Source organism: Choloepus didactylus, chromosome 13 (genome assembly GCF_015220235.1).
Source record: "Choloepus didactylus isolate mChoDid1 chromosome 13, mChoDid1.pri, whole genome shotgun sequence".
Classification (NCBI taxonomy): domain Eukaryota; kingdom Metazoa; phylum Chordata; class Mammalia; order Pilosa; family Megalonychidae; genus Choloepus; species Choloepus didactylus.
Genome location: NC_051319.1, coordinates 14,431,398 through 14,456,230, shown reverse-complemented (window position 1 = coordinate 14,456,230; position 24,833 = coordinate 14,431,398). Strand labels below are relative to the sequence as shown.

General features: G+C 34.6%; 1 protein-coding gene across 3 annotated transcripts in view; it reads left to right on the top strand.

The window, feature by feature from the left end:
* Positions 1-24,833, top strand: part of AP3B1 (adaptor related protein complex 3 subunit beta 1) — a 405,767-nt gene that overhangs the window by 291,910 nt on the left and 89,024 nt on the right. For all 3 annotated transcript variants that reach the window (XM_037800786.1, XM_037800788.1, XM_037800789.1), the window contains exons 19-21: positions 1,161-1,323; positions 4,343-4,490; positions 13,148-13,220. In XM_037800786.1, coding sequence (XP_037656714.1) covers positions 1,161-1,323; positions 4,343-4,490; positions 13,148-13,220 — 384 coding nt within the window. The remainder of the gene's footprint in view (positions 1-1,160; positions 1,324-4,342; positions 4,491-13,147; positions 13,221-24,833) is intronic.

Sequence of the window (24,833 nt, the reverse complement as noted above, 5' to 3'; positions counted from 1 at the left end):
ATTTTGTTCTTTGTAGATGATGATGCTGAGGAGTGCCTTACCATGTGATAGGCACTGTTCTAATCACCTTTACATGTTTCAGATCATTTAATCTTCACAATAACTCTGTAAAATAGCTAGTATTATTATACCCACTTGCTGAAAAGGAAACTTGAGACCCAAGGAAATTAAATTAATTGCTCAGTCTTAGAACTGGTAAGTGGCAGAGCCAGGATTTGAACCCACATATTTCAACTTGAGAACCCATGCTTTTAATCACTTCAGGCTATCCCAAAACAATATGAGCAGTCCTAGTTTTTCACTGTGGTGCATAAATGAATCCTTATAAAATACATATAGTATACCCATAAGAAAATGTTTTAATTCAAGATTATGTTCCTGTCTATGGATACTTCACAAACAGATCATAGGCAGAGGCAACAGTTTGTCCTTTAATCCAGGATACGACTATGTACCTGTAAGTCATTTCAAATAGTAAAAAATGCTTTATGTTTGAAAACACATAAATATACTGTATGCATCGCTTCTATAAAGGGTCCTACTATACCATAAGTTATACATAAAACATCTAACTCTTAAATGTAACTTTATCATCTTCTTGATCTAGCCTACAACCATATACTAGCTAAAATAAGTAATAACTGTTTACTTAGCAATGTTGCTTGTTGCTTTGACTTAGAATTTTTTGGAGATGATTTGAATGGCTCATTTCCTTCTCAAAATTTGTTCCTAAAAAGATTCTAGTGTTGCCTTCTTTTTCTGTAAATAAGATTTCTCATAACAAGTAGAGGAATTCAAAATTATTTCTTTAGCTTTCCAATATTCTTCAACAAAAAATGTTTTTTGCCATAGCTAGATACATATGGTTTGAAAAGTGAGATTCTCTCAAATTTGATTACTTGGTTTTATCTTTTCTTTGCTTTTCTCTACTCTATCAAAAAGTCTTCTCTGTCTTTTGAGTCCCTCCCAAACTCACCCTGCTGCAGGAATTCCATAGGTCTGAATGAATGGGGTGCGGAAATATAAAGGGTTGAAACAGTGGGGTCCACTAAATAAACACTCAACATCTGGTTCATTTGTGATGACTATTAACAGTTATATGTGCCCTTATGTGAAATTAAATAGCTATAAATTAAAGAATATCTGGTTATATTTTTCAGAGAGTGAATCTGGAAGTGAAAGTGGAGAACAAGGGGAGAAAGGAGACAGTAATGATGACAGCAACGAAGACTCTTCCAGTGAGCATGAGAGTGACAGTGGAAGTGAATCAGAAATAGAAAACAAGAGAGCAGCCAAGAAGAACTTTAAAACTAAAGGGAAAAGGTAAAATTTTGTCAGAAATTTCTTTAAAAAAAATATTCTGCGGTATTTTCCGTCAGATTAATATGTTCCTTAATTCTTAGAGTGAAAGAGAAAATAAATGTGTTTTTTTCCCAAAATAGATATTAAATCTCTTTAAATTAATTTAAAATATTAATAGTTGACATTTGTTTCCTCCTTATGCTTAGTTTTTCATTTTGAACTTGAACAAATCTTGGGGTTACATTTTGAAAATTGGTGTAACCTTGGAAGGCTGAGTTAAGTGATCAAGCAAGTAGGTATGAAACACTTAATTACCTTTTGTAGCAATTTTGCTGAGGGCTAAAATTAAATCCTTCAACACTTTGCCATTATGTAACTAAAGGACAATTGATTTTTCTACATAACGTTATATTAAAAAGATTATGATCCAATATTAGAGTCAAAGGCTGTGAAGGAAGACGGTCCTAATAAGATATTTAAGTATTAGCACTTTTTAAGATCTCCCATTATCACACAACATTATCATGTATAAAGTGTCATTAAAATTCTTGAGTAATTGGGGCTAATACCTTGGATTGTGTGAATATGTTTCCCCCACTGCTGTCAGCGAGTGGCCTCTGCAGAACATGATGGCCCTTTCCTCGGAAGCCTGCTGCCGCTCACTTGATGAGCCTTGCAGCTCGGCTCTATTCTTGGCTGACAGCACTGATTGGGGCGCAGTAAGTACACTCTCTGCTCTTTTATTACAGACAGTAATTAAAGCAGCTCGCCCCTGCCACTTCCATAACAAACACAGCATAATGCCCTAATTATGACTTTATTAATTTAATCAGGATTTAATGATTTTAAAAGTGATTTATATTGTTTTTCCTGTTCAGAACAAATGAAATCTGTAGGTTCACTTAATATACAGGGCTTTTCATCATTGCAAAGTTAAAAAGCTAGGTTACCAGTAAATTCTTTTCATTAAATTAACATCTGAAACTCTAAGCAGTAAGGTAATACAATAATTACCATCCAAAATTGAGTGATGCATAATCAAATAACATTTTATCTTTAAAATCTTACCATAAAACCTAGAAGTTCTAATATATTCAGAATCATTCACTTGTTGCAGCAAAGGATTTACTTGGTTCATAATAGCCTTTTCTTTGAGGGAAATTCTGTGTGTTTGGTATAATAACAATGTCTATGATGACATGTTTATAAAAAGTGGCTTATTTCTAGAAAGGGAAAACTTTGTTCAGTGCACTAAATATCTTTTCAGATAGCAAAAAATCAGCATGCTAGAAATGTATTATATTGATTTTATTTTTCTTCAGAAATGGGCTTTTCTCTTTGCTCCTGTTTGATTTTAAAAGAATTGTCTATCACACCAAGGGAAACCACAGATAACATTCTAAGTCTAGTATTTTTAAGTAAATGTTTTAACCAGTGAATTGGGGATAATTAATTGCTATTCTTCAGAGGAAAAAAAACTACGTTTTTTTATTCTTCAAATATAATTACATATGCTCTGAGATGTTACCATGGCTCCACTTTTAATAAACAGCAATCATATTTCCTCCACAAAAATAAATTCTAGGAAGTATTGATTCTCCCCTTGCCTCACCACTCTCCCTCCCCACCCCCAGCCCATGTTTCTGCCTCTTTTTAACTTTGCCAGTATAACTGTATGATCATTTTTAAAGCTTAAGAACCTTTAAGCATCTTTAAGACTGCCCTTTAATAATCATAACTATTTATGACCAAGTTTGAGGGTAGGAGTTACTTTGAAACACTTCAAAGTGTTGCTTTCATTTGAAGGGAGATAGTTTTGGCATAGTGGAAAAAGTATGGACTTTAGTGTAAGACAGAGTTGAGTTCAGATTCCCTTCTGTCTGTGTCCTTGAGCAAGTTACTTAACCTTTCTGAATATTAGTGTCATTATTGTAGATAGGATGATAATGTACCCAGCAAGAATATGTTGGAACATCTAAGTTAGATAATGGATTTAAAGTGCCTAACCCTGCCTGGCACAAGGCACCTTTTTTTTTAAAGGTAGATCCTTTATTAAAAAAATGATTATTTATAATTATTTATACAGAGGGTTGTGATAACTAGATCCTCAGTTTTGGGAAAATGATGAATACCACAATTCATCTCTCTTCCCTGCAAGAAGGACTTCTGGCCATCTCACATGTTATTCCTTCCTGGAGAGCTGCCTCCCTCCCCTTCTGCCTGACTTATTCCTATTCTCCAGCTTGTATATCTCTTCCTCCAAGAAGCATTCTCAATCTTGATTAAGTTTGTTTAGGTGGTCCTCCAAATGTTTTCATAACACACTATACTTTATTACTTATAATTATCATACTTTATGGTATTTGAAATGTTTACATTTTATTAATTTAACATTGTTAGTAAGACTCAAGGCATTAGAAAACTAGTCTTTTGAACTGATTAACATTTTCTCATATGATGTGTTTGAGGCAAATATTTGGGAACATGTGTAAGTAATTTTCCTGGACAGCAAAATCAAAAGCACAAATCTGTTTTAGCAAAAGTAGATGTATACATATTTCAGTTTATTAATGAATAACTGGTATTTTGAGACAGCATTTTAAAATCAGCTTAAGTATCTTTGAATTTGTTGCTTTTAGCACTGAATGTATATTCCTAATAAAACAGATATTTAATCCAACTTATCAGTTATTTTCTATTTTGTTATCTATGACATCATTTAGTATTATTTTATGACCTTTGGTGTTTGAGGAGAGTATGACATGATACAGTTGAGTTTGAATGTGTTCTGATTAATTTGGTTATAGATAATACTACTTCTATTATTTTTTCTCTAATATGTTCTAGAATGTTTATTGTCTTTTTTATGTACTAGAGAGAAATGGTGCTCAGTGGAATGATATTTATCTAGTAAAATTTCTAATTTCTAGGTAAAATGGACAAATAGCAACATTTAAGCATTTGATTTTTTAACTACTTCACACACTAGTTTATTTAAAGGATTTAAAGTTGGTATTTCAAATTTTATTATTATGCATAGTGATTCTGAAGATGAAGAAAAGGAAAATGAAAAGTCTACAACCTCAGATTCTTCCAATGCTGAATCTAGTTCAATAGAAGAAAGTTCTTCAGATTCTGAATCAGAATCGGAATCTGAAAGTGAATCTGAATTCAGAAAAGTCACTAAGGTAAGAGATATTAGACATTTGTTATAATTGTAGGTAAATATTCTTATAGCCTTTCCCCAGTTGAGAATAAATATTTCTGAAAATATTTCAGAACGTGTTTCTTTGACAGTCAAGAAACATAAGAAACAAGTACCTCACATTGTCACTATCAACTAAAATAAACACCATCTTCATTCATCCATACGTGACTCTTTTTTTCCTTCTGGATAATTGCTTTCCTTATATCCTCACCATGCCAAGATGTTAGAAACAGAAAACGGGCTCTCAATGTTATGAGCAATGCTTTGTTGTTGTTGTTGTTCTTAGCTAGGTTTTGACAAGGGAGGCTTTTGTTAAAGGAAAAGGAAAAGGAAGTCAGAAATAGTATTGAGCAAAAGAATTTAAATGCACATAAATCATAAGAAATTGAGACTAATAAGCTTTGTAAAATTTTGTAATAGAATGCTTTTAAAGTTTTAATTAAAGGGTATACATTCTTTAATCAGTTAATAAAAATGTAGTAGCCATTTACTAAAAACAAATACAAGAAACACTCATGTAGTAGAATGATAATGCTTTTTGATTTAACATTTGTAAAACTGAAACTGCCTGCCTAGCAGCAGAAGTAAAAGTTTAAATTGCAAAAACATAGTTATTAATGTAAAACCCAAATCTAATAAGAATTATCTCTCTGATTTTTAATTATTACTCCCTTCCTGTAAATGGGTCACTTGCTAGGCTTCAAATGCAGTAGTTTTATATATATAAACCATATTATCCTGTATGTTGAAAATATAGTCATACCTAGCCTTTCATAGAATTCAATTTCTTTGGAATATATTTTTCATTTATTTTGTTAGTTCTAGTAACTCAAATTCCTTTGTATGTCATCCAAGTAGGCAGGATGGAGGTAAATTCATTGAAGTAGACAATTACCCTCCCCCATTCAGGGATATACTATAAAGAATAAGCATATTTAAAAATTAGCTAGTGTAAGATCTCTGTTTTTCAAAAATTCACATAAAATCTTGGAGGTTTTCAAGCTTATTAATCCAGTCTTATATAAAAATTTATCACATAGTTTGGTGTACTCTTATTTCCTACTTATATCACATTACAAAAAAAAGCTTAAAATATTATTTAAAATAAAAGAGCTAGTTTTTAAAATTTACATTAAAAGTACAACACAGAATAAGAAATCAGTGTTTTTTAAAATGAAAAACCAAGAAACAGCTAATATCAAGTGGGTGTAATTGAAGTTAGTTATTCTTACAATATTTTGTTAAAATTGAAAATTTAGGGTAGACTTCAGTGCCTATATAGTAATTAGAAGCTTAGCTTTTGGAGCCTCCTTAAAAAGTACAGTAGAACATCAGGTCAGTGATTTGTTTCTTCTTTGTCAGAGACTTTCAGTGACCAGATTTAATTGTTACCGGTAGAAAATATCTCACTATAGAGCATTAATATAAAAAAATTCAAATTATTGCCATGAGTCATGACTTGAAAAATTCAGTTTTTATTCACATTGTTGACAGTTTTGTCTCTATGTGTTTTGCTAAATGGCTTATTTTCTCTGTATTAAAATTCCTTTTCCTGTCATAATAGGAGATAGGGTTGGTTATTTGTTTTAATTTAGCAGTTGAAATAAATATTCTCTACCTTGGGGCCATCATGACTATTTAAATCTTTCTGTTTCTTTCTGAATGATTCGGACTTTACCATGCAATTAGAAGTGTATCGATTTTCTAATAATGGGCAATTTCATAATTGTGGAAAAGTCCTCCATGCACCAAGTGTTATGGCTTCTACCCTAAATTATGAGTAATGAAGGCAGATGGTGGGTGCTTTACCTTAATTTAGTATGACAGTATATTAATGCTGAAAATTCATATGACTTAAATCTGTAGCCCAACTAAATCTTTCTTGTAGAGTTAAAAGTTAAAAAGTTAAAAAAGTTATAACTTTCTCTGTCTCTTTTCTTTCATCTGGACTGTATATTTTGGGGACAGTGAGTGTGAAAATGAGATCTTGAGATACCTTGAATATGTGGCTTTCAAAACAGTTAATTTTTATGATGGTCCTGTGAGATATTGGTGTAGTGTTCTACTTGATGAAAGGTATTTATATGCCTCAGTTTCCTCATCTGTACAGTAGGAATGCAAATATCTACTCTACTTCTTGAAGGTATTATAAAACCTCAAATGTGATAAATCAATGTAAAGCACTACATAAATGTCAAACAGCATTTTTAAAAGCAACTTTTAACTTAAGCATTATTCATTCTATGAGAAATCAATAATATTAGTTATAGAACAATGCTAAAAAAAAAAAATTTTTTTGTAACCCTAAGCCTTCTGCAGTTTCTTGACTCTTTTTACACCATTCAAGTTATAAGCTAACATTCAATTATGAACCCCATAACTGCAGCCTGTGCTCTCATCCACTTTCTTCAGAAGACTGAGCTGCCATCCATTTTGAGTGTCTCATATCTCTCCCCTCTCTAATTTAAAATCTCTAATTTACCTACCTTTTCTTTGCATTTAGCCCTGAGTAAGTGATCCCTGTCCACTTAGCCAAGAATGAGTCCTACTCCCTTTGGGCCTTGTATTGCTGATAATCATGTGCCTTCTTTGTATCTTCAGTCTCTTCCTGCACTAATTCCATCTCTGCTTATCAAAATAGCAAAGCACTCAAGTTTTTTTAGGACTTAAAGAGAGAGGGAGGAGGGAGAGGAGTAGAGACAGAGACAGAGCTTAGAAAAGTAATCTACATATTCTCTATCCACAATCTTTTAACCCAATTATTTCTTAGTCCTTTATAAATTTGTTTCTATCTCTGTCACTTCCTAGTTATTGCTCTGAAAGGTCAGCCATGATCTTTTCCCAATCCCAGTGGCCTCTCTTAGTCATTATCCTTCTCTATCTCTTTGTATGACTATTACATTACTACTTGAATTTCTCTGCACCCTTTTTCTTCTTTCTTCAACCATTCATTCTTTTATTACTTCCTTTTTATCCCCTCTGACACTAAGTGTGAACATTGCCCCCAAATTAGTGGTTAGTAGACATTACTTTTTTAAAAAACATTTGTTGATATGAATTTGTTTTTGTTTAGACCTCTTTTTTTGGTATATTTTCCCTGCTGTGGCACCTCATTCACATTCATTGCTTCAACTAAAACGTTTATGTGAATTATTTCCATGGTAATGTCTTCAAATCCTTAGAACAACTCCCAACATTTCTTCCCAAATTCAGACCAAATTCTGAGCCTTAGCCAGAACTGCTCATTCTCCAAATGTAATATATCCAGAAGACGTGTTTCCCATTTAGTACCAATGTTCTTTTTACTCTCCCAGATTTGTAGCCCCAGAATTATCTTTGACTCCTCCCTCATCCTGTAAGTTTAGACGTTTGCCAATTCCTGTAAATTCTGCGTATTATTTCCCACTGCCACCATTACCTCACTTATAGGCCATTACCATTGGTCATCCTCAGACCCTTCCTCAACCCCAGACCTTCTATGCAGTTGCCAGATTGGAATTAAAGTTATGAGTAATGACACTCTATTGCCCTTTGTGTTCAATAAACCCCACAGGCCAGCATGCCCAAATCTGCCTTTCTGGTCTTACCTCCCTTGTGTTTCCTGTGTTCTAATCCCAAGAGACTATTTCTGGTTCTCTTAACTTGTATGTGTTCCTGTTTCTTTGCCTTTGAACTTCTTTTGCACCATTTCTCATACTACAGAATGTACAAGCTGGAGATAAAGTGGCCTCCTATCAGAGTGTGGTCCTTCCCCTTCTCCTAGTGAGAATGAATGTATGCAATAAAAGTGTTACCAATGAGAGAGTATTACAGATGTGAATGATGTAAGGAGAGTCAAAAGAGAACCACTGCTTAATTGTTTATGTTCCCAAAGTGTTTGCCATTCAGCATTATGCCCCAGCATAGACATAAGGCGCAGAACCGTAGCAGTACATTCTGGTATCATGCTTGTATGTTTGTTTTATTTACTGGAAGATGTCCTCATTTGAGGTCAGATATTGTTGGCAATTACCAAAGAAAATAATCTTGTTTGGAACATGAGTTACAATTATTTCAATGGGGCAAAAATATTTTTTTCTGTAGATGTTCTTTTCTTGGAATACATTTAATTGAGAAATATTTTAATTTCAGAAGTCTAATTCTTTTTTATGAAATAACTCTTTTGCCCCTAATAATACCTATAACAAAGTTACTTTTACTAGTTCCATGTTTTTAAGTACTTTTACATACCCTACACAGTGCAAAGAGAAAGAAAAAATTTTAAAAAGAAGAGAGTAGAGGAAAAGCAGTAATGTAGACCACATTGTATCTGGACAAAGATTTGCATTCAGAGCACTGTATCCAATACTTTCCTGATATAATTAAGTTATATTCTGCTTATAGTTAAAATAATGTGTTGAACAGATGGTGACAATTTCATATAAAATAATATCTTTTTTAAAGTTTCTGGTTTTTCTTTCCTTTATTTAGAACATTCCTACATATTTTGTTTATTTCAGCTATCTCCTTGTTGTAGTCCATTATTCACACCTTGATCATGGATGCAATAGTTCTGGTTGTATCTAAAGTGTATGTGTACCAACTACAGAAGATTTAGATAATCTGTGAATAAAACAGTAAGATTCTAAAATCCTGATTGTAATTTTACTGTGAATAACTTTTATGCATTTTCCTTTTATATATTTAAAATAGTTTAATCACATAAATTATATATAAAGTGTAATCATCTATCAATGTAAAGTAAAATATAAAGGATTTAACATACTTGCCCTTAATAATTTTTAATATTAAGAGCATTCTCATGTTTTAATCAAAATTAAGATTATTGTATGTACTAGCTATGTGGAAAAAAAAACCAGTTCCATCTGTATACCTAACAGTGTTCTAGATGCTGTTGTCAGTTGTCTTTAGCATGTTGTATGTATCTCATAAAACTCTGCTAATCCCTTTTTGAGAGGTACAAAGAAACTGAGTAAATCTTTTAAGTGCTCTATGACCCAGTCATTGGTTTTGTAGCTAGTGTCCAAATGTCAGTAAATGTTAAGATTTGTCTTAAAGAAAAAAGATCTATCAAGTGAAAGATTCCTGGGGATAAAGTAAATTTAGCATGTAGGATGAAAGAGATCAGGATAAGAGTGTAAGGAACTATTTTCTAATTGGTTTTCTTTTTTGAGAACTAGGAAACAAGTTTTACTTTTGCTTTTACAAGTATTTCTGTATGTTGCAATTACATAACTTCTGTGAATATTGAAGAATATTGGTTTTTACTCAACAATTCAAATCCTTACCTCTTTCAATTTGTGTCTTTCCCAATTTCGTTCATACTTAAATTCTCTAAAACAGAAATATCATTTCATTTCAATTGATATCGTTAAAGCAAATGCCATTTAAGCAAGCTTTCTTACTGAAGTAAGTATAATCTAATAGGGGAAGATTTGTTTTAACAACTTAGACTTCTTAGCTTACAAAGAAGTTTCAATTTACAGGCAGTGTACTTTTTTAAAGCACGAGTTTAAGTGTGAGCCTTAGATTTTTTAAATCAAACTTGTCAGATGATTTGAAGTCAAGACAGTCATTAAATTGTCCTTGGTTGGTAATTCTAATTGAAAATATTTCATGCAAATATCTTGCCCTGTGAGGTTAGAAATTAGCTTTGAATTGTTGTTGATTTCAAAGCACAGTATGGGTTTGATGAACTTTACATACAGCTTATTCTGTCTTATAGTTTTAAATTTAAAACCCTTTTATTACAGTTTCCTCTTAGGAAATATATTTGATGCTTCCCATATCAGGTCTTTTTTTCTACTTGCTTTTCCTTTGATCAGTATAAAAATGAACATACATAATACATAAAAATCTTTACAGGTATATTACTACATATTTTTGTTTGTATTATTTGGAGCTTAATAAATTTTTCCAGGATCTTTTATTTATATTTGAAATGAAATATATTAAATAGAAATCAGTTTCTGAACCCTGACTTTGTATTTCATTTTGAAAATGTTGATGTGTTGAGACGTATAATCAAATACCGTAGAAACAAAGTGGAGATTTGAGGATGATGAATTGATAACTAGATATTTTTGTAGTGAGAATTTAAGATCAGTTACTGTTGTCCTTATAAAAGTCTAATACAGTCACTCAGCTGTTAAAAACCTAATCCTCTATTTAAAAAATATACAAAAACAAATTGTCTATCTTTCTGCCTGATCTCTTCTCAAGTACTAACACAATGGAAACAGTGGGTGATCTGTCAGTGTGTTTGGTTTGTCAATGATGGTTTTGTATAAATACTGGGAGGGTAAGGAATAAAATTCACACAGTAAAATATGATTTCATCTGCCTTTTCTCTGCAGCTCCATGGCTCATGCTGTAGTGTGAAATTCTCATTTTACACACTTTGCAGGCGGAGCACATGAATTATGCATTGAGCAAGAAAAATCTCCTGCCTCAAGTCCTATATGCATTTGCCCAGGTTCTGTCTCTATTACCAAGATGAATTGCAAATGGAGAAATGTTTGATGAAATAGAGCTCTTAACTTCTTTGTTTAGAATTCAGATTTTTATTTTTATAGTAGCTCCTCTAAGTATGAAAATGTTTTGAACTTAGTATGGATTTTTTAAAATGAAAAATGAAATATAATATAAGAGAGGAATGCCAAACACATCACAGAGCTTTTTATAGCCTTGATCAGAATGCAAGGCTTTTTCAATTCTGTAGAAACGACCATTATCTATTGCTAATGTTGTATTTCAGTCACTGGTTATTTGCTGTTCCCAGAAAGTCAATGAAATTCTGTCCTTTTGAGAGCCCCTTTTCTTTCTGTTTCTGGCTTCTAATAAGAGATTATGCCAATTTCACATGCAGCTCTGTCGTGTGTTGTATGTGACCTGATGTATATTTAATAGATAGTGTTATACACACTTAGCTGTGAAGTAGAAAATATAGACTTGCCTCCAGCTTTAACTTTATCTTGATTTGATAGGTTTCTAATTTTTCAGGTGGAGGGGTTCCAGTTCCATGAAGATAGTCGTGCACTATTATAGCTTATAGGAAGCTATACCCATTTTGCTCAGCATAGCATTTTGATAAGTCACATGATGATAAGCTCTTTTTGTTATATGTTCTTTCTTCATAGGAATTATATTCTAGATGAGATGGCATTTTCATTCTGAACCGTGTTTCCAATTACTTGCAATTTTTAAATTTTAACCTCAAAACTAATATTTCTTCTCTTTTTTTCTTAGCCCTAGAAATCATTATTCACTTGAAGGGTGGAGGGAGGAGTAAGCATTGTTTGTTTTGTTTTTTAAAAAGGCAGAAGTAATTATTTTGAAGAAGAAAATCAATGCTGATAACAGTGTACTGGTGAAAATGTTTTAGTTTGTGTTTTAGTGTATATTACAGTGAGATCTTTGAAAATGATTCTGGGTACTGGCATAAGGGAAAAAATAGATAACTTAAAGTCATTTAAAAATGTCACTGCATAATTTGATGCAATACTCTCGTTCATGTTTGTGTACTGTTATAAAGTCTACCATGTAGACTTAAAATGGTGGTGATGTAACTTCTGCTTCAGTGATATCTTCCTGTAGTTAAAGAACTACTTCAGAATGCATATAATAATTCATATTCACAATAAGCTATAAACTCCTTTGGTAAATTATAAGCTCTTTGAAGGTAGAGACTATGGCTGTCTTAGCTGCATTATCGCCGTTGCTTAGCACAGAATCTGACACATTAAAAATTTAATACATATCTCTTTAGTGAATGTATGATTGAATAAATGAACAGAAACATTTTAGTAAAAAGTTTTGGCCTTCATTTTGAGAAACTGTAAAAACATATAGATTATAAAGGTAAGGGTCTTGACCCAAATACGTTTATTTAACACTCTAATCTTGGTTGAACTTGAGTTGTTTATAATGCTATCCATGCTATATTTTATCCTTTTTTTTTTTTTTTTTTTTTAAGATTTTTTAAATAGTTTTCTGAATTTCTAACCTAACTGTGAATACCTCAGGGTTTAGGGGCACTGTTTTCTATCCCATGGTTGTACACATTTCATAAATATAGTAAACTGAATAAATAAATCTGGAGTAGGAGAAGACCTAATTATGTGCAAGTATGTTTTAAAGCACTTATTCTCCCAAACCAAAAATGGTAGAGAGTACTGAAAAGTAAGTGAACCCTTTTCAACAGAGAGGAAGATCCTAGAAATGTTGTGTATAGGTTTTAGTGAATTACTTTGGCAAAAGAAGTCTGACACAATCCAGTGTTGATATCTGAAGTACAGTGCCTATCACAAAGACTCAGAAAAGGTAAACCTCTCACAAGCCCATTGACAATTTCAGAGCTATGCATTTATTGTTTGAGCATTTCTGTTTCTTAAATCAATTTGATTAAAGATTATTTTCAAGAATATTTGTGTACTTTCTACCAAAGAACCACATGACATTTTTATGTTAGCAAAAAGTTGTTAGACTATACAATAATTGAAAAAAAATCATTTCATGTAACCATATGGAAGCTTAATTTGATTTTTGAAAGACTAAGTAGAGAAAAGAATGTTTATTTGGGAGCATTAAGGACTGCTTTATGAGCATGCAATAAATGAAGTCTTTGTTATTTTATAGGAGAAAGAAAAAAAACCAAGGCAAAATAGAAGACCTCTTACCAAAGATGTTTCACTTCTAGATCTAGATGATTGTGAGTATTACAATTTTAAATTTTTCTTCTGTGTTTAGGGGGAGTATTTTATATTTTTATAGTAACTTTAATTTACATATCTCAAAATATAATATCAACATCTATTGTGAAAGATTAATAGATAAACTCGGCAAGAAAATTGTAGAAATTATTTGATTTTATATCTTTTTCTTTCATCTATTCAGCATATCAGTTTGTAGCACATGAATAAATATACATAGTCAAATAAAAGTGCACAAAACTCCTTTTAAGATCATTTGCTTTAGTAATTTATACTTGTTTTAGTAAATAACTATCCATGTCTTACAACTTAACGTTGTTATGTGTTGATTGCGGGGACTGATGATGGGAATTGAAACATCATAATGGGAATTGCTACATCCAAGTTTAGGGAAGTAGGGAATTGGGAAAGTAAATGGAAATGTTAAGTACATCACCATCTTCCATTTGCCACACTTTTGGTAGAAATGGAAATTGATACAAATCCTCTAGAAACCAGTTTGGCTATACCTACCGATATTTTAACTCTATAAGAACCCTTGTGCCAACAAATCTACTTATAAGAATTTGGAGTCCTATAAATATATTCATTCAGCCAACTGTGCAAAGATGTATAATTACCATGTGCCCTTAAATCCTCCTGCATTGTTAAAGAGAAAAAGTAGAACCAACTTTGTTGGTACGTAGATTTTGCACTAGAAGAGTAAACGAGTAATATTTTGGGTATATTAAACTACTGTCATTTTTCAATACATTTTTTCTGTGCTAAGGGTGAGTTCTGTTTTTAGGTTATCTCATTCTGTCATAGAGCTCTTCTGCATACTTTGGATGCCTGGCCTGTCCTCCGGTAGTCATGGAGAATACTTAATTTAGAGAAATTGAAAGTAAAATTGGGCCCAAAGTTAAATCATTTTTCACCTACTAGCAAAGATTTTAAGTTTGGTATCATCAATTGTTGCTAAGGTTTGGAAAAACAGACACTCCATTTATGCTTTTGTTGGGAATATAAATAGGTGCAGCTTTTTGGAGTCATTTTAGCAATATCTGTCAAAACTTTAGTTGCCCATATCCTCTGACATATCAGTTCTTACTAGGAATTTATCCTACAGATAAACAGGCAAATCTAATTCATTCCTGACTTGTTTTAAATCCTTTTTTGATTTTTTTTCTTTATTAGAGAAGTTGAGGGTTTATAAAACTATCATTCATAAAATACAGGATTCTCATATACCACCTTATTAATACCTTGCATTTTAATTCTTATTGTTACCATATATACAATCTAACACTTCCTCTTTTAACCACGTTCAGATATATGTATTTCAGTGCTGTTAATTACGTTCACAATATTGTGCTACCATCACCACCATCCATTACCAAAGTATTTCCATCATTCCAGATAGGAACCCTGTACATTTTAAGCCTTAATTTCCCATTCCGTATCTCTATCCCATCCCCTGGTAACCCATATTCTAGATTCTGACTCCAGGAGTTTGCTTATTTCATATCAGTGAGATATCATACAATATTTGACCTTTTGTGTCTGGCTTATTTCTCTCAACATGATGTCTTCAAGGTTCATCCATGTTGTCTCATATATCAGAACTTCATTCCCTTTTACTGCAGAATAATATGCTATGGTGTGTGTTTATCACATTTTGTATATCCATTCATTGGTTGATGGATACTTGGGTTGCTTCTATTTTTGGCACTTGTGAATAATGCCACTATGAACATCGGTGTGAAAATTTATGTTCAAGTCCCTGCTTTCAGTTCTTTTGGGTATATGCCCAATAGTGGCATTGCCAGGTCATATGGTAGTTCTATATTTAGCTTTCCAAACTGCCAAGCTGTCTTCCATATGGCTACACTGCCACCAGCAATGAATGAGTTTTCCTATTTCTCCACATCCTCTCCAATACTTGCTGTTTTCCATTTTTTTAATAGCAGTCATTTTAATGGGCATGAAATGGTATCTCATTGTGGTTTTGATTAGCATTTTTGCTCTTAAAGTCATACTCCTTCTAAGACCTTAGATGATCCTTCCTACCTCTTATCCAGATTTCATACTACTCTGCTCCTTTGCATTTCTCAAACATACTCAGCTAATTACTGCTGAAGTCTTTTGTACTACTGAGGACACTTCCTCCAGATTTTCTGATAGCAGACTGCTTCTTATCTTTTAAATCCCAGCTAGAAAATAAGTCACCTACTCTTACATACCTACCCTAATCACTCTTAATTATCTTCCTGTCATTTATCACCATCTGGATTATCTTAAATATTTTTATTACTTGTTTATTATCTGTCTCTCCTCCAACCAGATGTAAATTCCATGAGAATAGGATCCTTGTCTGTTTTGTGCACTGCCATCCCCAGTACCTGGAATAGCACTTGTCAGTTAGTGAGCACACAGTAAATTTTTGTTGAATTACTAAAATATGCAAAGGTATATATAAGAATTTCATTACAAGATTTGTTTATTATAGCAAAATCCTGAAAGCAATCAAAATGTCAACCAATGGGATAATGCAGCCATTAACAAAACTGATATAAACCTGTATATGCTAAATAGATAATTATATAATCAAAATATTGTAAGCAAAAAAGAGATACTTTTATAACATGATTCCACTTGTGTAGAAAGAAATGAAAAAGAGATATGTCCTGCACACAAACACAATCATGTTTGTACATACATTTATTTCCAGAAGACTACAGAAGAAACAAGTGACAGTGGGTTAACTCTTGCCCCTTTGGAAGGAAGTGGGGTGTTCCAACCCAGCTTAGCCCCAAGACAAAAGAACATGCCAGGCATGGAGTTAGACATGAGATTAATAGAACTTACTTACAGGACATATGGTTCCATTGCGGTGCCTAGCTGGAAAAGATGGAAGTAAGAGCTTCACAAAAGCAGGGAGTGCCAGGGGGTGGTTTATAAGGGTTAGGACAAGGAGGGTGTGAGAAGAGTTTCAGCAGGGTCTTGTGACACAAGGCTGTGGAGATTTGTTCTCAACAGTGATCAGGGGAGGAGAGTTTCAATGCTTTGTTTACAGTACATTTTTCATCCCCTGGGGAGGTCTGATGAATTTTAAAGTCTGTCCTCATCATGTAGGCAGCTACGTTAAATCACTGTGGGAGAAACTAAGATGGCGGCTAGGTGAGACAGGGCAAAAAAAACACCTCCATAAAAAACACTAGATAAACCAGAAAGTGACCCAGAATACCGGTTACAGCGATGCGCCAGCTGGACGAGGTCTCCTAGTTCCACAGGGGCCGTATACTTGGTGAAACCGGGAGTCTGCATTCTGAAACGAGTGAGTAAGCTGGCTGGAAGACCCACAGCCACACGGCGGTCTGGGGAAGCCAGGGTTTGGCGTTTGGAGACCGACGGGCTCTTCTAAAAAAAAAAAAAGGGAAAAACCCAGGAGCGGCTGCAGCTGCAATAGTGGGAACCACGCAGCAAAACACAGCAAGAGGGGGCTAGGCCGGCCTCCCAGTGTCTGGCTTGTAGGATAGCCCGCTGCAGATACCCTTGGGGCCAGGGGAATGGAGGGGAGAGCCGGAAGCAGAAAGAAACCCTGTGGCTAGCAGCTGGCTCCCCGGAGGGCTGAATAAACTTCTGCCCGGGGCCATGCCCACAGCTCAGAGCCCCACCAGTTGTCCCGGAGCTGGGAAGGAGGAACTGTGCAAGGAGAGGGGTGTGGAGACGCCCCATTCGGCCATCTTTGCATCAGGCTGAAAGCGCCCCAGCACGGTCCAGTGGCCCAGGGCTTCCCTTGAGGGATGGCACACAGTGGTGACATAGCATGGCATTCCCTCGGCAGAGGTCCTGGAGGATCACAGCAGGGCGGGAGGACCCACTCGGAGAACACAGGACACTACGCCAAGTACGGTGGTTTGTGGGACAGCGAGAGACAGGGTCTGGGGCTGAAATGAAATGAAGGCTTAGACTCTTGCGGCGGCCTTGAATCTCCGGGAACCTGGGGGGTTTGAATATTAAAGCTGCCCTTCCTCCCTGGCCACCCGGACACACACCCCACATTCAGGGCGGATGGCTCAAGCAACACACCCAAACTGAATTCTCCAACTGAACCCCACAAGAATCATTTCCCCACACACTGCGGGGACAAGGTGGAGAACTGGCTTGAGGGGTATAGGTGACTCACAGACGCTGTCTGCTGGGTAGTTAGAGAAAGTGTACGCCACCAAACTGTGTTTCTGAAAAATGAGATAGGTATTTTTTTTTAACAACTTGAAAGAACCCTATCAAGCAAAGCAAATGCCAAGAGGCCAAAAACAACAGAAAATCTTAATGCATATGATAAAACCAGACGATATGGAGAATCCAACTCCAAACACACAAATCAAGATATTGGAAGAGACACAGTACCTCGCAAAATTCATCAAAGAACTACAATCAAAGAACGAAAACATGGCAAAGGATTTAAAGGACATCAAGAAGACCATGGCCCAGGATATAAGCGACATAAAGAAGACCCTAGAAGAGCGTAAAGAAGACATTGCAAGAGTAAATAAAAAAATAGAAGATCTTATGGAAATAAAAGAAACAGTTGGCCAAATTAAAAAGACTCTGGATATTCACAATACAAGACTAGAGGAAGCTGAACAATGTCTCAGTGTCTTAGAAGTCCACAGAACAGAAAATGAAAGAACAAAAGAAAGAATGGAGGAAAAAATCAAAAAAATCGAAATGGATCTCAGGGATACGATAGATAAAATAAAAGTCCAAACTTAAGACTCATTGGTGTCCCAGAAGGGGAAGAGAAGGGTAAAGGTCTAGAAAGAGTATTCAAAGAAATTGTTGGGGAAAACTTTCCCAACCTTATACACAATATAAATACACAAAGCATAAATGCCCAGTGAACTCCAAATAGAATAAATCCAAATAAACCCACTCCAAGACATATTTTGATCAGACTGTCAAATACTGAAGTAAAGGAGTAAGTTCTGAAAGCAGCAAGAGAAAAGCAATTCACCACATACAAAGGAAACAACGTAAGACTAAGTTGTAACTACTCAGCGGCCACCATGGAAGCGAGAAGGCAGTGGCATGACATATTTAAAATTCTGAGAGAGAAAAATTTCCAGCCAAGAATACTTTATCCAGCAAAACTCTTCTTCAAATTTGAGGGAGAGCTTAAATTTTTCACAGACAAACAAATGTTGAGAGAGTTTGCCAATAAAAGACCTGCCCTACTTCAGATACTAAAGGGAGCCCTACCAACAGAGACACAAAGAAAGGAGAAAGAGATATAGAGAATTTTAACAGACATATATAGTACCTTATATCCCAAATCACCAGGACACTCATTTTTCTCTAGTGATCACGGATCTTTCTCCAGAAGGGACCATAAGCTGGGACATAAAACAAGCCTCAAGAAATTAAAAAAAAAAAAAAATTTGAATATACTCGAAGCACATTCTCCAACCACAATGGAGTACAGATAGAAGTCAATAATTTTTGAACTGTAACTCCACTATTTACTTCCTACATGATATAAAATACATAAACTCTAATGACAGATCAGTGGTTTTGAACAATTTTAGACAATTATAAAAGGTGGAGGAATGGAGGAGTATAGGGGCATAGTTTTATGTGTCCTATTGAGGTGAAGGTGGTATCAAAGAAAAACAAGATTGATATGGATTTAAGAGGTTAATTTTAAGCCCCACAGTAAATACAAAGAAATTATCAGAGAATATAACCATAGAGATGAAAAGTAGAGTTTGGGTTAAGAGAAATGGGGGAAGGGGCAATGGGGAGTTAAGAAATGAGTGTAGGGTTGCTGTTTGAGGTGAAGGGAAATTTCTAGTAATGGATGGTGGGGAAGAGCATTACAACATTCTAAATGTGATTAATCCCACTAATGGAAGGCTAGGGAGGGGGTGGAATGGGAAGATTTAGGCTGTATGTATGTTTCCACAATTGAAAGGAAAAAAAAAAAAAAGTCTAAATAGATGACAATTAAATGCCAAAGATGAACTTGGATGGGATTGGAGGATAGAGGACAGGTGGCTCAAAGGGACACAGTTGAGACATAAGGTAAAGGAAATATAGAATGTAAGCTTTGTATCATTGTTGAATCTCTTGTACTTCTTAGCTGCACTTAACGGGATTGCACAAAAGAATGTTCTTGTTCGTGGGAAGTGTATGCATGAATTATAGTGTATGCTCAAGGATGTGTGCAGCTAGCTCTCATATGTTCAGAAGACAGAGCAATAGACGATGGATGATACATAGGGAGGGAGGGAGGGAAAGAAATAGCGATATGACAGCATGTTAAAGTTAGTAGGTTTAGCTTTTTGGGGAGGGGGGTCAGGGTATGATGGAATTCTGTGTATGGGGTTAGTATTGTTTTTGCAACTGTTCCTATAACTTTGAATTTATTTCAAAAAAAAAAAAAAAAAATCACTGTGGAGAGGAGGGGGCCCAGGTCCTGGTTCCCCACATAGGGTTTAACTGGGAATAATGAGGGGAACAAGACTTTTGTATTTTATTTCTCTCTGTGACATTTGACTATTTTACATGTATATATTAATTACTTGTACAATTTAAATAGTTTAAAATTTGTAAAAGAATACAATTATTACTTGTACAATTTAAATAGTTTAAAATTTGTAAAAGAGTAAAAGTAAAGCACATTTAAAAAGGAATAAGAGTAAACATTACAAGCTTCTAGAGTGCACTAACTACATTTTCTCCTTGTAGTTGACTCTGGGTTACATGGCAGCTAAGGCAAAAAAGGAAACCTGATAAAATTATATAATTTTTATTGTTTTACTTTTTTAAAAAGCATGATTTTGTATAGAGACAAATATTTTCTTTAAAATTAAAAGTTTAATTTTAGAAGTTTAATGTAAGACTTGAATTTTGAGGGAAATTTCATTCTCAACATAGGATGTATTTCTATTTTTAATTCCCAAGTGGTGTTTCTTTTTTTTTTTTTTTTTTAATTAGAGAAGTTGTAGGTCTTCAGAAAAATCGTGCATAAAATACACAGTTCCCATATACCACCCTACTATTAATTCCTTGTATTACTATGGTCCATTTGTTATAATTCATAAAAGAATATTTTTATAATTGTGCTATTAGCTATAGTCCATCATTTACAATCAGATCTGCTCTTTGTGTTGAACAGTCTATTTTTAAAAATTTTTATTCCAGTAACATATTGTTCTGGTTTGCTAATGCTGCCGTTAAGCAAAATACCAGAAATGGATTGGCTTTTACAAAGGGGATTTATTTGGTTACAAAATTACAGTCTGAAGGCCATAAAGTGTCCAAGGTAAAGCGTCAACAATCGGGTACCTTCACTGAAGGATGGCCAATGGCATCCGGAAAACCTCTGTTAGTTTGGAAGGCACATGGCCGGTGTCTCCTTGCTCCCAGGTTGTGTTTCAAAATGGTGTTCTCCGAAATGTTGCTCTTGGGGCATTTTGTCCTCTCTTAGCTGCAGCTCCTTTTTAAAATGTCAGTCTCAGTTGCTCTCCAAAATGTCTCTGTGTCAGCTTCTCAGGGCTACTACCTCCAACACATCAGCAAAACTCTGCTTTCAACGGCTGTCTTCAAAATGTCTCTGTAAGTTGCAGCTCCTCTCTCAGCTCCTGTTCATTCTTCAAAGTGTCCCTCTTGGCTGTAACAAGCATCTGGGCCTGTGTGGCTCTTTTTAAAGTACTCCAGTGATCCAATTAACACCTACCCTGAATGGGCAGGTAACATCTCTATGGAAATTATCCAATCAAATGTTTCACTCACAGTTGATTGAGTCACATCTCCATGGAAATACTCAATCAAAGGATTCCAGTCTAATCAATACTAAATACATCTGCCCCCACAAGATTGCATCAAAGATAATGGCATTTGGGTGGGCATAATACATTCAAATTGGCACACATATATACAACCTAAAATTTATATTATTCATTTCTGTTAATTACATTCACGATGTTGTGCTACCATCACCACCATTCATTACCAAAACTTTTTGAACAACTGAAATAGAAACGTTGTACAATTTAAGCATTAACTTCCATTTCCCTATCTCCTGGTATCCTGTATTCTGTATTCTGACTCTATGAGTTTGCTTGTTCTAATTATTTCATGTAAGTGAGGTCATAAAATATTTATCCTTTTGTATCTGGCTTATTTCACTCAACATGATGTCTTCAAGGTTCATCTGTGTTGACGTATGTATCAGAACTTCATTCCTTTTCACAGATGAATAATATTCCATTGTATGTGTTTACCACATTTTATTTAGCAATTCATTTGTTGATAGATACTTGGGTTGCTTCCATCTTTTTGCAGTTGTGAATAATGCCTCTATGAACATTGCAGTGCGAATATCGATTCAGGTCCCTGCTTTCAAATTTTTTGGATATATAACTAGAAATGATTATACAAGAATATACTTTACCTTCTCAGGAACTAACAAACTCTCTTCCACAGTGGCTGCCTCATTTTACATTCCCACTAACAATGAATGAGTTTTCCTGTTTCTCCGCATCCTCTCCAACACTTGTTACTTTCTATTTTGTAATAGTAGCCATTGAACTGTGTGTGAAATGATATCTCATTGTAATTGTGATTTGCCTTTCCCTAATGGCTAGTGATGTTGAGTGTCTTTTGATATCCTTTTTGGCCATTTGTATATCCTCTTTGGAGAAATGTCTATTCAAGTCTTTTGCCCATTTTTTTAATTGGATTCTTTGTCTTTTTTTGCTGAGTTGTAGTATTTTTTTATATATTCTGGATATTAAACCCTTATGGGATATGTGGTTTCCAAATATTTTCTCCCATTGAGGAGGTGGTCTTGATGTTATCATGATACAGTCATTTGATGCATAAAAGTTTTTACTGTTGTTGAGGACCCATTTGCGTATTTTTTCTTTTGTTGCTTTGTGGTTTGGGTGTAAAGTTTAAGAAACCATTGCCCAACACTAGGTCCTGAAGATGCTTCCCTACAAATTCTTCTAGGAGTTTTATAGTTCTGATTCTTCTATTTAGGTCTGTGATCCATTTTGAATTGATTTTTGTATATGGTATGAAGTAGGGGTTCACCTTCATTCTTTTGCACATGGACATACAATTTTCCCAGTATCATTTGTTGAGGAGACTATTCTTTCCCCATTGGCACCCTTATCAGAAATCAGTTAGCCATAAATATGAGGAACTCTCAATTTATGAACTCTCAATTCTATTCCATTGGTCTGTATGTCTGTCCTTGTGCTTGTACCATGCTGCTTTGATTACTATGACTTTGTAATAAGTCCTAAGATTGAGAAATGTGAATCCCAAGATGGCTTTGGCTCTTTGAGCCCCCTTATCCTTCCATATATGTTTGATGACTAACTTTTCCATTTCTGCAAAGAAGGCTGATGGAATTTTTATTCTGATTGCATTGAATCTGTAAATCACATTGGCTAGAATTGATATCACAACAATATTTAGTCTTCCAATCAATGAACATGGAGTACTCTTCCATTTATTTATGTCTTCTTTTATTTCTTGTAGCACTGTCTTGTAGTGTTCTCTGTACTAGTCCTTTACATCCTTGGTTAGATTTATTCCTAGATATTTCATTCTTTTAGTTGCTTCTTCAGATTGTTCTTTACTAGTATATAGAAACATCACTGATTTTTGTATATTGATTTTGTACCCTACTACTTTGCTGAATTCATTTGTTTGCTATGGGATCTTTGTTGTTCACTGTTCAGGATTTTCTGTATATAGGATCATGCCATCTTCAGATAGGGACATTTTACTTCTTCCTTCCCAATTTGGATACATTTTATTTCTTTATCTTGCCTAATTGCTCTGGCAAGAAACTCCAGTACAATGTTGAATAACAGTGGTGACAGTGGGTGTATTAGTTAGGGTTCTCTAGGGAACAAGAATCAATGAGAGGTGTCTCTGATTATCAAATTGTAAAAGTGACTCACGCACCTGTGGGTATGCACAAGTCCAGATTCTGTAGAGCCGTCAACAAACTGTCAACTCCAAGGAAGATGTCCGATGAACTCCTCAGGAAACAAACCGGCAACTTCGACGAACTCCTCAGGCAATGAACTGGGATCTTTGATGAACGTGTGCGATGAACTCCTCAGGAAAAGAACCGGCAACTTCGACGAACTCCTCAGGAATGCTTCACTGGGCAGCCGAAGAAGACTGAAGGTCTTCTGTCTGTCTTGCTTATAAGTCTTCAACTGATTAATTGGATCAAATCCAGCCAATTGCATTCTCTCATTGTGGAAGGCATGCCCTTTGATGAGTCATCAGTCACAGCTGCAGTCAATTGACTGATGATCCAATAAACCAGCCTGTTGGTTTATCAACCAGCCTCAAACATCCTCACAGCAATTGTTAGGGCAGTGTTTGCTTGACCAGACAGCTGGGTCACCTGGCCAAGTTGACACATGAACCTAACCATCACAGTGAGCGTCCTTGTCTTGTTTCTGATATTAGAAGGAAAGCTTTCAGTCTTTCATCATCAAGTATGATGTTAGCTGTGTATTTTTCATAGATGTCCTTTATCATGTTGAGGAAGTTTTCGTCTATCCCTAGTTTTTAGATGTTTTTTATCAAGAAGTGCTGGATTTTGTCACATGTATCAATTGAGATGATCTTGTGATTATTTTTCCTTTATTCTGTTAATGTGGTGAATTATATTTTTATTGATTTTCTATGTTAAACCTCTCTTGCATACCTGAGATGAATCCCACTTGATCATGATATGTAATTCTTTTATTGTCCTGTTGGATCTGATCTGCTAGTATTTTGTTGAGACTTTTTGCATCAATATTCATAAAGGATGTTGGTCTGTAGTTTTCTTTTCTTATGATATCTTTATCTGGTTTTGATATGAAGGTGATGTTGGTCTCGAAGTGAGCTAGAAATTAGAAGTTTCAGAAGTATTCCCTTCTCTTCAATTTTTTGGAAGAGACTGAGCAGAATAGACCATTTGGTAAAATTCCCCATGACACCATCTGGTCATGGAATTTTTGTTGAGAGGTTTTTGATTACTGATTCAATATCTTTACTAGTTATTGGTTGTCAAGATCTTTTATGTCTTCTTCAGCCAATGTAGATAGTCTGTGTTTCTAGGAATTTGTCTATTTCATCTAGGTTGTCCAAGTTGTTGGCACACAGTTGTTCATAGTATCCTCTTAGAGTCCTTTTATTTCTGTGGGGTCAATAGTAATATCCTTCCTTTCATTTCTGATTTTAATTATTTCTGTCCTCTCTTTTTTTTTTCTTTTTCCATCTAGCTATAGGTTTTTCAATTTTATTGATCTTTTCAAAGAACCAGCTTTTGGTTTTGTTGATTCTCTTTACTGTTTTTTAATTCTCTATTTCATTTATCTCTGCTCTAACTTTGTTATTTCCTTCCATCTGTTTGCTTTGGGTTTTTAGTTTACTCTTTTTCTAGTTTTAAGGTAAGGTCTCTAATTTGAGATCTTTCTTCCTTGTTAATGTAAACATTTAGAGCTATAAATTTCCCTCTCAGCACTGCCTTTGCTGCATCCTATAAGTTTTGGCATGTTGTGCTTTCATTTTCATTCACCTCAAGATATTTCCTTATTTCTCTT